At 47.3% G+C, this 14809-nt stretch overlaps 1 protein-coding gene across 1 annotated transcript in view; it reads left to right on the top strand.

Annotated features, from left to right (window-relative positions):
- The window catches only part of LOC311317158 (proton myo-inositol cotransporter-like), a gene marked incomplete at both ends in the record, with an annotated part of 44955 nt that overhangs the window by 29403 nt on the left and 743 nt on the right, over positions 1 to 14809 (top strand). The window contains 5 exons of the mRNA XM_084448190.1: positions 9826 to 9989; positions 10072 to 10192; positions 11718 to 11843; positions 13703 to 13821; positions 14219 to 14371. Of these exons, the coding sequence (XP_084304316.1) occupies positions 9826 to 9989; positions 10072 to 10192; positions 11718 to 11843; positions 13703 to 13821; positions 14219 to 14371 (683 nt within the window). The remainder of the gene's footprint in view (positions 1 to 9825; positions 9990 to 10071; positions 10193 to 11717; positions 11844 to 13702; positions 13822 to 14218; positions 14372 to 14809) is intronic.

The following is a 14809-nucleotide window of genomic DNA, read 5'->3' as shown; positions in this document are numbered from 1 at the left end:
TCCCAGATAGATAATTTCTGAACCAAACACAAAAGCCAAATCATCAAAACCAATACTACTAGACTGAGAGAGATTGAGAGAGAGATGGAGAGAGATGGAGAGAGGGATGGAGAGAGGGAGTAGAAAAGAGGGAGAGTGGGAAGGACAGAGGGAGAGGGGGATAGAGCAGTATGGAGGTATAGAGATGAATGAATGAGGTGTAGAGAGAGAGAGATTGATGATGAAATAATAGAGACATATTCTTTTTAGATGTGTTCTTTGTTTTGTTTCCTGAGTTTAATTTTCCCAGACAGAAGCCCCAAATGATAAAAATGTAGAAATGTCACTTAAGACCAATTACATAGTGACTCAGCTAGCCAGCCTGTAAAGAGAGTTGAGGAGGTGTAGTTGTGTGCGTGTCTGTGCGTCTATGTTGAGAGGAGTGGTTGCCGGAGTGCGGTCTTGTGTGTGTGTGTGTGTGTGTGTGTGTGGGGGAGGTGCGGGGGGCATCTGGCTCTTTTGTCTGTGTATGTGGCTGTCTGTTTATGTGTACAGGTACCTGTCTGTGTGTCTGTCTGTCTGTGTGTGTGTCTGTCTGTCTGTCTGTGTGTCTGTCTTGGAGGGGGTGTGGCCTTGCGTCATTGTCTTTCTTCCCGGTGATAAGCCGCTTACAGGAAATAGGGGAGAGAGAGACCTCTGCTGCCCTGCTCTCTCTCCCCTGAGAATCACGCAGGCCTAATTACACTATGGAAATGTTCCTCCTAATCAGACGCACACACACACACACACACACACACACACACACACACACACACACACACGCACACACTGCTCTCCCACAAACCCATTCATCTTACAATTCCCTAGCACATTATCATTTAGGCTTGGTAAAACAAATATTTTAGAAAACCGCAGATAATTAGCAGGATATTTAGCCCTGCCATAGTAATTTAAAACAGCATCCTTCATTTGAAGGTTATCTGGACCTCTCCCCCCCCGGGTCAGCAGGGACCCAGAGTCCCTCTCAGTTTTCTAATCCTGCCTCATGACCTTCCTCTTCTGGACTCCCTTCTCCAGCCCTCCTCCATCCATCCTTGGGGGTTTATGTTGTGTTATGCTGTTTGTTTGTTTGTGTGTTCATTATAAAAACACCACTTCAAGAACCAAAATAGTCAAAATAACAGGCTGAATACACGGAACGGAATTACAAACTCATCATTACTAAACTTCGTTTGTTTTTCACTGCTGTTGTTTTCGCGTTTGGAAATACATGGAAGTGAATGCAGCTGACGCTCACTATGGCTCATTCACTTCCATGTATTTACAAACGCGAAAACTATAGCAGGGAAAAACAATCGGAGTTTAGTCATGATGAGTTTGTAATTCCGTTAGTGTATTCAGCCTGTTATTTTGACTATTTTGGTTCTTGAAGTGGTGTTTTTATAATGAACTTTTAACATTGGAGTCAACAGCACTTCCGCATTCTCCCACCTGATTACGTCAGACTCGACCCATATGGCAGCCACGGGAAATAAGCGTATTGTCTGTTGTTAGTATCATGACCCTCCATTGTGTAAAGCGGCACTATATTAATTCCACCTATTATTATTATTATTATTATTATTATTGTTAATATTATTGTTATTATTATTGTTATTATTATTATTTGTTTCCTCATTAGTTCATCAGTGAGCCATGCATGTTCCGATTGTCCTGCATTGCATTGTTATGCTTGTAGTTTATTTAGCGGGGAGGGCAAGGGGAAGCCATCTTGTAGTTGAGTAACAGCCAGTCAGGCCAAGGTGTGGCAGCTGTCTGTGAGGGATAAAGGTGTTATGAGGTATCAGATATTACTTTTAGACACAGACAGTTAGTTCACAGAGCAGAAACGGATGCGCATGTGTGTGTGTGCGTGTGCATGCGTGCGTGTGTATGTGTGTGTGGTTGTGTGTCTGCCAGTGTGCATGAGTGTGGTTGTGTGTGTGTGTGTGTGTGTGGGGGGGTTGTGTGTGTGCATGAGTGTGTGAGTGTGGGTGTGGGTGTGTGTGTGTGGGGGGGGGGGTTGTGTGTGTGCCTGTGTGCATGAGTGTGTGAGTGTGGGTGTGGGTGGGTGTGTGCGTGTGGTCGTGTTGTGTGTGATGCAGCTTTCAGTCTCTTTCATTACAGAGAAATAGGCCAGTTCCCCTGAGAAGATAAGAGATGAGAGCGCTACTCTTCCTTCCTCTGTCTCCCACCACATTCTCCCTCTCTGTTCTCTCCCTACCTCTGTTTTCCCTGCTCCTTATCTCTTTCACTGATTCTCTTTTATCATCTATCTATCTATCTATCTATCTATCTGTCTGTCTGTCTGTCTGTCTGTCTGTCTGTCTGTCTGTCTGTCTGTCTGTCTGTCTGTCTGTCTGTCTGTCTGTCTGTCTGTCTGTCTGTCTGTCTCTGTCTGTCTGTCTGTCTGTCTGTCTGAATCTATTATTGTGTTATAATAAGGTTAGTGTGCGTGGCAGCCAGTATCTATGTTGCCACCACAAGAGGCAGTGGTCCTAGCACACCAAAATAAAACCACTATGAGATCCCACACGTTCAAGTTCCTTGGTGGTGTAGTGCCTGACTCTCATGCAGAAGGTCAGGGGTTCAAACCCCAGTGTGGAAGATGTTTTTTGCCCGTTCTACGTTATATTCATATTTTAATGGAAAATGTATCATTTATTTTCCAGAAGAACCAATCAGTTCTATGGAAATGACAGAACGGCAATTAGTATGCAGTCCCTCTCTCCTTGACTGGCCCAGTTGTAAATACAATCTCTGGAAATTGATCTAGATACAAGGAAGGACAGACTGATCTGCGGATGGAAAGAAATTGTGTGCCCCAAGCAGAGAGTCTGCAACATTTTATCAGTTAGCAGTGTAAGTATGCTACAGAGACCCCTACAGCAGGACCAATAGCCTGACGGAGGCTGCATCTATGAATGCCAGAAAAAAATGGAAATGACCTCAAAGCTACAGAAAGGGATTCCATTACTAAGGCGAATAGAAGAGGTGATAGTGGATACCCTTGGTGAGTACCTCTTGTGAGGGTAAAATACTGTGTTGAGTTAGTGCGCACTCTAGCAGTAGGGCAGTAAAGAAGGCAGATCCAAGAAATGAACTTCGACCCCATACCAAATTTCTTAAGACAGTGAACAAATTGCTCTAGTTTACCCAGTCAAAAGCGTTCTCAACATCTAAGGAGACAACCATTTCAGCAGTTTGCAGGGCAGAGGGAGTGACAATATTTAGAAGGCGGCGTACACTAGAAGATAACTGACGCTCCTTAATAAAACGTCTTTGATCCTGAGAAATGAGACGAGGCAAGAGAGGGTCCACGCGGCAAGCTAACATCTTGGCAAGAAGCTTTGGATCCGCATTTAAAAGACTGATAGGCCACACTGAGACTGCTACACTCTGCTGGATCTTTATTTTCCTTCTGATCCCTGGAATCACCACTTCAAAGGTTTCCCTCAGAGGTTGTCTCAGACTTATTTGTGTTGAGAAAAAATCTATATTGGTGGATATAAAATCACAGAACTCTTTATTTGAAAGCATGAGTTAAATTTCCAAAGGGATTGTCTTCTAGTTTTTAGGTAAAGAAAGCTTGAACGTGTGTGGAGTGTGATCAGAGATAACTACGGCTCAATATTCAGAGGATACAACTGAGGGGATAAGGGATTTATCTACAAAGAAATAATCAATACGTGAGTACACGTGATGAACATTTGAAAAGAGTGAGGAGTCTTTTGTAGTCGGATGGAGAAAATGCCAGAGATCAACGCAGCCCACCTGGCTCATAAATGAAGGCACTGCTCTGGACATTTCTGAAGGTGTCTGAAGATTTGGAGTGCAAGAAATCCAGTTGTGGATCAATGTGTCACTGTGATCGGTGAGAGCGGTCTCCATATTGCTAACGGTGGAGTTGAGGGACTCAGCATCCTGTATGACTGTCTGTCTGCCATTGAGCAGTGGATAGCGAATAACTTCCTCCAACTCAATGCCACCAAAACTGAAGTACTTATCATTGAAAACGACAACACTGCCTCCACAGTGGTTAACCACATGGGGTCCCTTAAGGGAAATGATAGGCCTTTTTTAAGAAACTTGGGTGTCTTTTTTGATCAAGCCATGCACTTGGACAAACATGTCAAATCCCTAACTCGCTCCTGTTTTTTTTCATCTCAGAAATATTGCCAAACTCCGGTCCATTGTATCATATACTGAATTAGAAATGTCTGTCCATGCATTTATCTCATCATGACTTGATTACTGTAATTCACTGTTTACCTGCCTCAACAAATCCTCTGTGGAACAGCTTCAGCTAGTCCAAAATGCTGCTGCAAGATTGCTCACCAGGTCAAAGAAGACATGCCACAGAGAGAGGAGAGAGGGAGAGAGACGGAGCGAGACAGACGGAGAGACATCATTAGAGAGAGAGAGAGAGATTAGAGAGAGAGAGACAGAGAGAGAGACGGAGAGACAGCATTAGAGAGAGAGAGATTAGAGAGAGAGACAGAGAGAAAAGACAGTTGCAGTTGCAGTTGCTTGTTTGTTCTAGCTCCTCCCTCCCTGCCACCCGCCTCCCTGCACTGGCTCCCAGTTCACCTCCAGATCCGGTTCAAAGTCCTGGTTCTCACCTTCAGAGCTCTCCACGGACACACTCCAACCTACATCTCAGAGCTTCTCCATCCCTACTCGCTGAGTCGGTCTCTGAGGTGGTCCAACCAGGGCCTCCTGGCGGTGCCCCGGACCAGACTAAAAACCCAGGGTGATAGAGCCTTTGAGGCGGTGGCCCCAAGGCTCTGGAACGCTCTTCCCCAGGACCTGAGAGTTGCACCCTCTGAACGTACAGTATGTTCAAAAAACAACTAAAGACACACTTGTTCAGACCGGCCTTTGGTCATTTAGAATTGATATTTTTTGCTGCTTGCAATGTTCTCTTTTTGTTTTTGTTGTTTCTTGTTTTAATGTGTTTTTGGATTGCATATTTTATGTTTGATTTTAATTTATTAAATGTACTGTAAAGCACTCTGTGCATCCATGCCGTGAAGAGCGCTATATAAATAAAGTGTACTTACTTACTAGCTATGCGTAGCCACCTTGGAGCAGATGCAATCCAACAATGTTTTGTTGATTGATGCCAGAGAGGTCATCGGGGAAGCCTCAAGAGATTTGAGGCTCCGCTCTCTCTTTGACCTTTCAAATTCTCTGACGAGTAGGTCGGTTGAGATGGGAGATGAACTTGAAGCTTCCACAGCTGTCACTAGCAGACGCCATTTCAGCTGTGCTGGGCAGAGACGACGACATCGAAGCTTGGGAAACGTTTTTCCCCGTCCCTGGATTCTGTCTGTTCATCTTAAACAAGTAGGCTATGTATGAAATACATGGCGTTATAGAATAGAATCAGGAAAAAGAGACGAGGCACACGCACAATGCAACTTTCCACTACATGACATAACAGGAAGTCCTCCACCATGTTCTGTCCATCCAGACCGGTCCTGGTGATGTCAGCTGTTAGGAGAGTGACTCATGTCCTCTCACCTTGGGTGTCAAAAAGGCTGTGGACAACAGGAAGTAGCAGAGCAGAAAGCAAGTGGGAGAAAGAGAGGGAGGGAGAGAGAGAGAGAGAGAGAAAGAGAGGAGGGAGAAAGGGGGGGGGGGAGAAATAGAGGGGCAGAGAGAGAGAAGGGGGGAGGGGGGGTAAGAGACTGTGCCATTCCTACACATCCCTCTTCGCCCTTACACTAACTTTACCTCTTTTTCCACTCCTCCCTCTTTCATTCATACTATACCAAGCCTGCATTACTCTCTCTCTCTCTCTCTCTCTCTCTCTCTCTCTGTGTGATGTCTCTGTTGTTATTCTCCTCATGCCAGGGACCAGAGTTGTGAATTTAAACTAGTGCAGAGCAACAGAACTGATGGGTTCTGCTTCCATTTTCAGACAGGGGGGTCAAGGCAGAGTCACTTCCCTTATTCTCTATTTCAAACACACACACATTTTCCCTGGCTCCTCTCACTTCCTTTCTGTGAAGCGGTTACGCAACATGCATTTTGGAGGTGTTCTCGTGTGTGTGTGTGCGTGTGTGCGTGTGTGTGTGTGTGTGTATGAACACCCATTGGGATCTTGTTGTGTGTGAAGCCAGCTCACAGTCCCACCGTCACCTCTAGTGTGTTTCTGTTGAAGGACAGTGTGAATACACACACTTATGTGTATAAAGGCTGCATTGTTGCATTCTTTGTATAGAGGGACTTAATAGGCGTCTCTCAGCTTGTTACTGTGGTCAATCATCTCTTACCCTCAGTGCTCACAGATCGCCTTGCGCTTGAACCACGATCAGGCTGCAGACAGAGAGGGGATGTTTGTTGCCATCCGGGCTGTGAGTCGCTTTCAGAAATGACAGCTGACATCAGTCCAGCCAGCTTAGACTGACTCCAGAGCAGTTAGAGACTGCTCCCTGCTGTTAGCCATAACCTTCAGGACACTACAGACTGACCCCAGAACAGTTAACCACCCTGCTGTTAGCCATAAGCTTCAGGACACTACAGACTGAAGACTGACCCCAGAACCGTTAACCACCCTGCTGTTAGCTGTAACCTTCGGGACACTGAAGACTGACCCCAGAACAGTTAACCACCCTGCTGTTAGCTGTAACCTTCAGAAGACTGAAGACTGACCCCAGAACAGTTAACCACCTTGCTGTTAGCTGTAACCTTCAGGACACTGAAGACTGAAGACAGACCCCAGAACAGTTAACCACCTTGCTGTTAGCTGTAACCTTCAGGACACTGCAGATTAAAGCCAGCCTCAAGACCCTGAGAAAGAAATCATGCCTTTGAATAGCTGCTGCCTTCAACTGTGCCCCAATGGAGATGGAAAAATATTATTTATCCTTTCTCTCTCTCTCTCCTCTCTCTCTCTCTTTCTCTCTCTTTCTCTCTCTCTCTCCTCTCTCTCTCTCTCCCTCCTCTCTCTCTCCTCTCTCTCTCTCTCTATCTCTCTTTCTCTCTCTCTCTCTGTCTCTTTATCTCACTCTCTCTCTGCTATGGCATGCTGTAATGAACAGGGAATGTAATGTAATCTATGGACATGACATGAGCGTCAAATCTAATCTAAAAAGGCCCCCTTTTTAAAGTATAGGCGATTTTGGAGAGACCAGGAAGTGTAAGCTAGATTTACTCACCTTGATCAAATCTAATGGGTCACAGCAGGGCTCCGAGGTACCAGCGCGAAATGCTCTTCTCAGTCATATTATAATAAATGAATCGGTCGACCAAGTCCCAATTAAAACATTTCGTCCTGCTGATTCTCGTCAGAGATCAGCCCGACCCCGCTCGCTCTATTCAGCTACCAGGAAGAGTTCAGCCTGACAGTCAGACTGAAAGAACGACACCGCACACTCTGGTCTAGACGAAAAAAACATTTAAAAGGACAACGTTTCACAGTCTAGATGAAGGCTACGGCCGAAACGTTGTCCTTTTAAATCTTTTTTTGCACCTAGACCTGAATGTGCGGTGTCGTTCTTTCTTATCAGTTTTGTTCCCTGTCTCCAGCACCTCTCCTAGCTTTCCAGTTGTGCCTTTTCTCCTTTTTTCTGCAAGTCAGACTGAATTACCATTTCCTTTCACTTCACTATTCACTCCGAACAGGCTCCAATTGCAGCCGTTTTCCGAGACGGGCGTTGCCGAAGTCCTCAGCGATTAGTTCATACCCTAACCAATCACATCGCACAGTTTAATTCCGTCATCGCATTCAAAGGACGCTGATTGGCCTGGTTCGAATTTCAACCGAGAAATCACTCTGCCTTTCCAGACCCTGAATTGCATTTTGAAAATGAAAGCGGGCGTGCAATCCAGGGGCTGGAGCCAGGCTAGGAAGAGTGAGATAGATGATACAAATACAACCAATCCCTTCAATCATTTTCAAATTGCCTAACACTGAACTCTATGGTGTTTTTCTAACACGTTGGTGCACAGCAGATATCTATAACATAATGTTTGTGTGTGTGTGTGTGTGTGTGTGTGTGTGTCCGCCACCGCTGAAATACTTACACATGACCGCCGAATGCACTGGACATAGGACACACTGCACTCACATACACAAACTCTCATACACATTACACTTTGCACACTCACTCTATACCACATTTTGTATACTGTTTTTATCTTATTTTGCATTGGTATTTTATTCTGCTCTTTGCTTTGTCCTGTCTTTGCACTGTCCTGTCTCGTTCCTGCACCCTGTCCAAAGTCATCTCCATGTTATGCACCACAACCGAAGCAAATTCCTAGTATGTTGGAGAAAAAAACCAATAATACGCTGTGATTGTGTACCTGGGAGGGTAGATGCTGGGTTATTTCGGGCAGTGTTAAGCCCCGCCCACTAATCAGGCAGAGAGAGGCAGGAACAGAGCAGAACAGGACCGGCTTCTGAAAGGAGCAGCGCCGCTTTTAATCCCGCTCTTGTTATTTCTGCCTTTCTGAGTGGGTGCGTGCGTGTGTGTGTTTGTGTGTGTGTGTGTGTGTGTGTGTGTGTGTGTTTGTGCGTGTGTGTGTGTTTGTGCGTGTGTGTGTGTGCTTGTGCATGTGCGTGTGTGTGTGTGTGTCTGTGTGTGTGTTCGCACCTGCACGCATGTGGGCAGATCCTCTGTGTGGCCCTGAGACGATTCCACCTATGTCAAGCAACCTGAGCTCAAGATTATACCGTTTAGGCTTCTTCTGCTCAAGCTCGCTTTGCATCATCCGTTCCAACTGCCTGCAGACCTGAAATTCTTGAGGTTGACTTGACTCGATGAATGACAAAATATGCCTATTTCTAGGAGGGTCTAGAGGGAGAGAGGGAGAGAGGGAGAGAGACGGAGAGAGACAGACGGAGAGACATCATTAGAGAGAGAGAGAGAGAGATTAGAGAGAGAGAGACAGAGAGAGAGACGAGAGACAGCATTAGAGAGAGAGAGATTAGAGAGAGAGACAGAGAGAAAAGACAGTTGCAGTTGCAGTTGCTTGTTTGTTCTAGCTCCTCCCTCCCTGTGGAGAGGAGGAGAGTGAGCGCGCGGTGGCAAGGGAAATCTTTCACCTCCAATTGAATTTGCTACTTTCCCCCATAGTGCACTTGGTGTCCTGATGAGTTCAGGTGGTTTTTCGGTGTTCAATGTGCGGGCGTTCTTTTGTGAACCTTCCCTCCAGCCCCAGCAGGGAGCAGTTGGGAGGGAGAAGTCTACTGAACGGCTGTATAGCTCAGGAGGTAGAGCGGGTCGTCCGATGATCGTAGGGTCGGCGGTTCGAATCCCGGCTCCTCCTGACTACATGTCGTAGTGTCCTTAGGCACAAAGACACTGAACCCCAAATTGCTCCCAATGAGCAGGCTAGCGCTTTGCATGGCAGCTGCCGCCGTGTGAATGAGAGGCCTTTATTGTAAAGCATTTTTATCCAAAGCGCTTTACAATGAAGGCCTCTCATTCATAATGGAATGGATAAAAGCGCTTTTTAAGTGCAGTCCGTTAACCATTTACATGCCATTGAGGCCTGCAGCTGACAGGTCAGCTCCCTGTGGATTATATGTACGGACAGTAGTAGTAGTATGATGATGATGATTATGAGAGTGAATCTGGCCGAGTGAGGCAGCGCTGCAGCTGAGAGGTGCCTGTCTAGTGACCGCAGGCCCGGGGAGAGGGGGGGCCGACGCCCCCTTAGGTTTCGGTGCATAATGGAGGAGGGCTGAGGGGCTGATATCACATTGATTTTGGGTACTCTCTTGATTAGCTTGTGCTGTCCAGCCAGTGATTCCTGCCCCTCCCCTGCCCCTTCTGCCCCATGCGTCCCCAGGTACTACAGCGCCACCATCCTGCAGATGTCGGGAGTGCGGGACGACAGGCTGGCCATCTGGTTGGCCGGGCTCACCGCCGCCACCAACTTCCTGTTCACCCTGCTGGGGGTGTGGCTCGTGGAGAGGGTGGGCCGCAGGAAGCTCACCCTGGGCAGCATCCTGGGTAAGGGTCAAAGGTCGGACGTCGGAGGGTCAGACGGGAACAGGACATGGCAGTTTAGCGTGTGTTCTGTGTCCTCCTCCAGGTACGTCTCTGAGTCTGTCCCTGCTGGCCTGCGGCTTCCTGCTGTCGGCCCGGTATTCTCTTCCGGTGACCCTGCGCCAAACTGACCCCTCCACGGCCAACTCCACCTGCTCCACACACCTGTGAGCTCCCACTACCTACCTAACTGTCCTTACCTCTACCCTACTCTACTCTGCACCACTTCACTCTACTCTATTCTACTTTACTCTACTCAATTCTATTTTACTGTATTCTACACCACTTCACTTTATTGGATTCTACATTACTCTACTCAGCTCTGTTCTACGGTAATGTACTGTATTCTATTATTGTCCACTCAGCACTACTCAAATATACAGTAATGTTCCACTTTTGGTTGTATGATTCAGTTGATCACATTGTACAAAACAGATCAATGAAAGGAAACTGAAAATATAGAGTATGGTAAACTGAAATAGAACACTTAAAGAAATGTGCAGGAACAACAACAACAACAACAACAACATAAACATGAGGGCTTTAAGTTGGTTGTTACATCTGTTGTTTTTGTCCCCACTCCTAGATTAATATAGTTCTATTACACCTGTGTCTGGCTCATTCTGCCAATTTCACCCTCTGCTCTGAGACTTCTTTTATTTCCACATTGGTTCAATTTACAGTAATAACCGTCTCCATTAGCAACTGAGGGATCAGTGCGACAGGCAGCTGGTCTCTGGTGATAGAAGGAGATGGAGGGATGAATCAGGCAGGAGGGAGGAGAGAGAGAGAGGAGCGAGAGGAAGCAGAGAGAGGGAAGGAGGAGAGAGAGATGAGAGAGAGGAAGGAGAGAGAGGGGGAGGAGAGAGAGAGGGAGGAGGAGAGAGGGAGGGAGGAGAGAGAGAGGAGAGAGGGAGGGAGGAGAGAGAGAGAGGGGGAGGGAGGAGGGGAGGAGAGAGAGAGGGGGAGGGAGGAGGGGAGGAGAGAGGGAGGGGAGAGGGAGGGAGGAGGAGAGGAGAGAGAGAGGGAGGAGAGAGAGAGAGAGAGGGAGGGAGGAGAGGAGGAAATAGGGAAGGCGGGGAGAGAGGGAGGGAGGAGGGGAGGAGAGAGAGAGGGACGAAAGAGGGAGGGAGGAGAGAAAGAGGGAGGAGAGAGAGAGGGAGAGAAGTGAGAGGGGGCTAAGGTAGAGAAAGAGACAGTATCAGAAAGAAAGACAAAGACAGAAAGGAAGCGAGTGAGCGAGCGAGAGAAAGACAGAGAGAGAGAGAATGGAGGACAATAGGGAGAGAGAGAATGGAGGACAATAGGGAGAGAGAGAGAGCAAACTGTTCTGTTCTGTTGAGTCCTGATGTATCGGCTGTTCCAGCGTTCAGTACTGCCTCTCTGGCCCAACAGTCACACACAAGCAGAACCGGACCACTGTTTATAGTGGCGCTGGAATGGTTCTGCTGTCATCACATCTGCCCCCCACCCACACACACACACACACACACACACACACACACACACACACACACACACACACACACACACACTAAAAGACTTATTTTCGGAAGGGGAAGACTGTGTTTAACTGAAAGTTCAGTCCATTCAACTAAGATCCCTGTCTGAATCTTATCTGGGTAAAGGGACAGTTGGCTGATAAACGGCCATACTGGCGTGTCCTCTCTCTCTCGTCTGACCTGACTGCAGGCAGTGTGAGCCGTGCATGCTGGACCCGGACTGCGGCTTCTGCTACCGTGAGAACAGCACGGCGCTCTTCGCCGCCTCCTGTGTTCCGGTCAATACAGCCTCCACCGGTCAGGCAGCATGGGGCAGGTGAGCTACAGAGTGTGTGTGTGTGTGTGTGTGTGTGTGTGTGTGTGTGTGTGTGTGTGTGTGTGTGTGTGTGTGTGTGTGTGTGTGTGTGTGTGTGTGTGTGTGTGTGTGTGTGTGTGTGTGTGAGAGAGAGAGGTGGTCAAGAGGGCTTGAGAATGGATTAATGAGCATATTAAGTAAGACACCAAAAGGCCTTTGAATTCCAGAGTGATTCATCTTTCATCTCATTCTAGCCACACGGCCATTTGTCTCTCAAGTCCCGATACAGACACAGCCTCTCTGACGCCACTGTTTACGCTTCTCTCTCTCTCTCTGTCTCTCTCTGTCTCTATCTATCTATCTCTCTCTGTCTCTCTGTCTCTATCTATCTCTCTCTGTCTCTCTCTCTCTCTATCTGTCTCTCTCTCTCTCTCTCTGTCTGTATCTGTCCCTCTCTCTCTCTCTCTCTCTCTCTCTCTCTCTGTCTCAGTCTCTATCTGACTCTCTCTCTCTCTTTCTGTCTCTCTCTCTCCCTCTCTCTCTCTATCTGTCTCTCTCTCTCTCTGTCTGTATCTGTCCCTCTCTCTGTCTCTCTCTGTCACTATCTGTCTCTCTCTGTCTCTCTCTCCCTCTCTCTCTCTCCCTCTGTCTCTCTCTCTCAATCTCTCTCTCTCTGTCTCTCTGTCTCTATCTGACTCTCTCTCTCTCTCTCAATCTCTTTCTCTCTGTCTCTCTCTCTGTCTATCTGACTCTATCTGTCTCTCTCTCTCAGTCTCTATCTGACTCTGTCTCTCTCTCTCACTCTGTCTCTCTCTCAATTCAATTCAATGGGCTTTATTGGCATGAAAGAACAAGTGTTCATATTGCCAAAGCAACAGTGGAATAACAGAAATAATTCTATATACACATGCATATATACACAGATAATTACCTATAAACAAATGCACACATAGATGCAGATAAAGCATACATACATCCTATACACTCAAAAGTTAAAAAAATCGGCATTCTAAAGGAGCATACTGTACATTCAATACATTACGATAGAACAATATAATTAAACAAAATATGTGTGTAAATTAAAGCAATAAAAACAATGAACTGATTATTTAGGTTGGTATATTATTAGTTCTCTGTCTGTCTGTCTGTCTGTCTGTCTCTCTCTCTCTCTGTCTCTCTCTCTCTCTCTCTCTCTCTCTCTCTCTCTCTCTCTCTCTCTCTCTCTCTCTCTTGGATCCATTGATTACATGCTATGGGTCTCATCGATTGCACACCATAGAGGACAATTTCCGCTTTTAACACCCGCGGTGAATAACTAAAAAGCTGAAACTGAACTGGGTCTTAATCGGCCGGTCTGAGTACCGGGTTCTCTCACCGCCGGGTCCATTATCACCTCACGCAGCGGCCCGGTGTGGGCGAGGGGTCAGCGGGAAGCAGAGCCTCACACCCCGGCCTCCGAGCGGGCGGCCAGGCGAGGACGACGGGCGCGGCTGAGTCACCGAGTGGCCTGCTGCTGAGGGTGACCCGTCAATATGAACTCTCTCACCAGCTCTGATGAGTGAATTTGACTCTCGCTCACGCCTCAGTGTGTGAAAAGGATTTACCAACACAGTCGCGGTCATTCTCATTTGACGTCGCTCTGGATAAAACCGCCTGCAAGAATGACTCGATGTGTAAAACGAAAACGCTTTTGCACTGGTGCTCCAACCCAGTTAACACTTTGTTAGAAAAGGCTTTACAAACCCAGTTAAGACATTATTATGAAAGGCTATAAAAAATAGTTTTTGTTCATCTGTGTGCAGGTGGTCCAAACCAACCCAGTTTAAATGTCACCGTCTGAAAAGGCTTTGTTAATAAAATGGTTCCGGTTCTGTGTCCAGGTGTTCCAACTCCACCCAGGTGAGAGAGCAGACATACTGGGCGTACAACTACTGCCCCACCTCCTACTCCTGGGTGGTGCTCCTGGGCCTGCTGCTGTACCTGGCCTTCTTCGCCCCGGGTGAGGTCCAACCCATTTCTTCAATCCACAGTAGGATTTAATGGCCCTCTGAATGGCCCAGTGTAAACAGGAAGGAAAGATTAAAAAGGCAGATAAGTACATTTAATGTACTTATCGACCTATTTTCTCTTTATCTGCCCTTTTTCTTTCCTTTCTGTTTCTCTCTCTGCATCCCGTCTCTCACTCATTTTCCCTCATGTCCCTCCCACCCTCTCTCTCTCTCCCCCTCTCTCTCTCTCCCCCCCTCTCCCTCTTCCTCTCTCTCCCCCTCTCTCCCTCTTCCTCTCTCTCTCCCCTCTCTCCCTCTCCCCCCTCTCTCTCTCTCTCTCCCCTCTCTCTCTCCCCTCTCTCTCCCCCCTCTCTCTCTCCCCTCTCTCTCTCTCTCTTCTTCCCCCAGGGATGGGTCCCATGCCGTGGACGATCAACTCAGAGATCTACCCCCTGTGGGCCCGGAGCACGGGCAATGCCTTCTCAGCCGGGGTCAACTGGATCTTCAACGTGCTGGTCTCTGTCACCTTCCTGCACATGGCCCAGTACCTCACCTACTATGGTAAACCAATCACTGATCAATAACTCTCACATGGCCCAGTACCTCACCTACTATGGTAAACCGATCACTGATCAATAACCCTCACATGGCCCAGTACCTCACCTACTATGGTAAACCGATCACTGATCAATAACTCTCACATGGCCCAGTACCTCATCTACTATGGTAAACCAATCACTGATCAATAACTCTCACATGGCCCAGTACCTCATCTACTATGGTAAACCAATCACTGATCAATAACCCTCACATGGCCCAGTACCTCACCTACTATGGTAAACCGATCACTGATCAATAACCCTCACATGGCCCAGTACCTCACCTACTATGGTGAACCGATCACTGATCAATAACTCTCACATGGACCAGTACCTTAAGTACTAGACACTCATCACTGATCAATAACCCTCATGGCGAGGGGCAGCATGGGACTCTCCA

This window comes from Borostomias antarcticus (assembly GCF_949987555.1).
Source record: "Borostomias antarcticus genome assembly, chromosome: 13".
Lineage (NCBI taxonomy): Eukaryota > Metazoa > Chordata > Actinopteri > Stomiiformes > Stomiidae > Borostomias > Borostomias antarcticus.
Note: the sequence above shows the minus strand (reverse complement) of the source record. Positions and strands in the feature narration are given on the sequence as shown.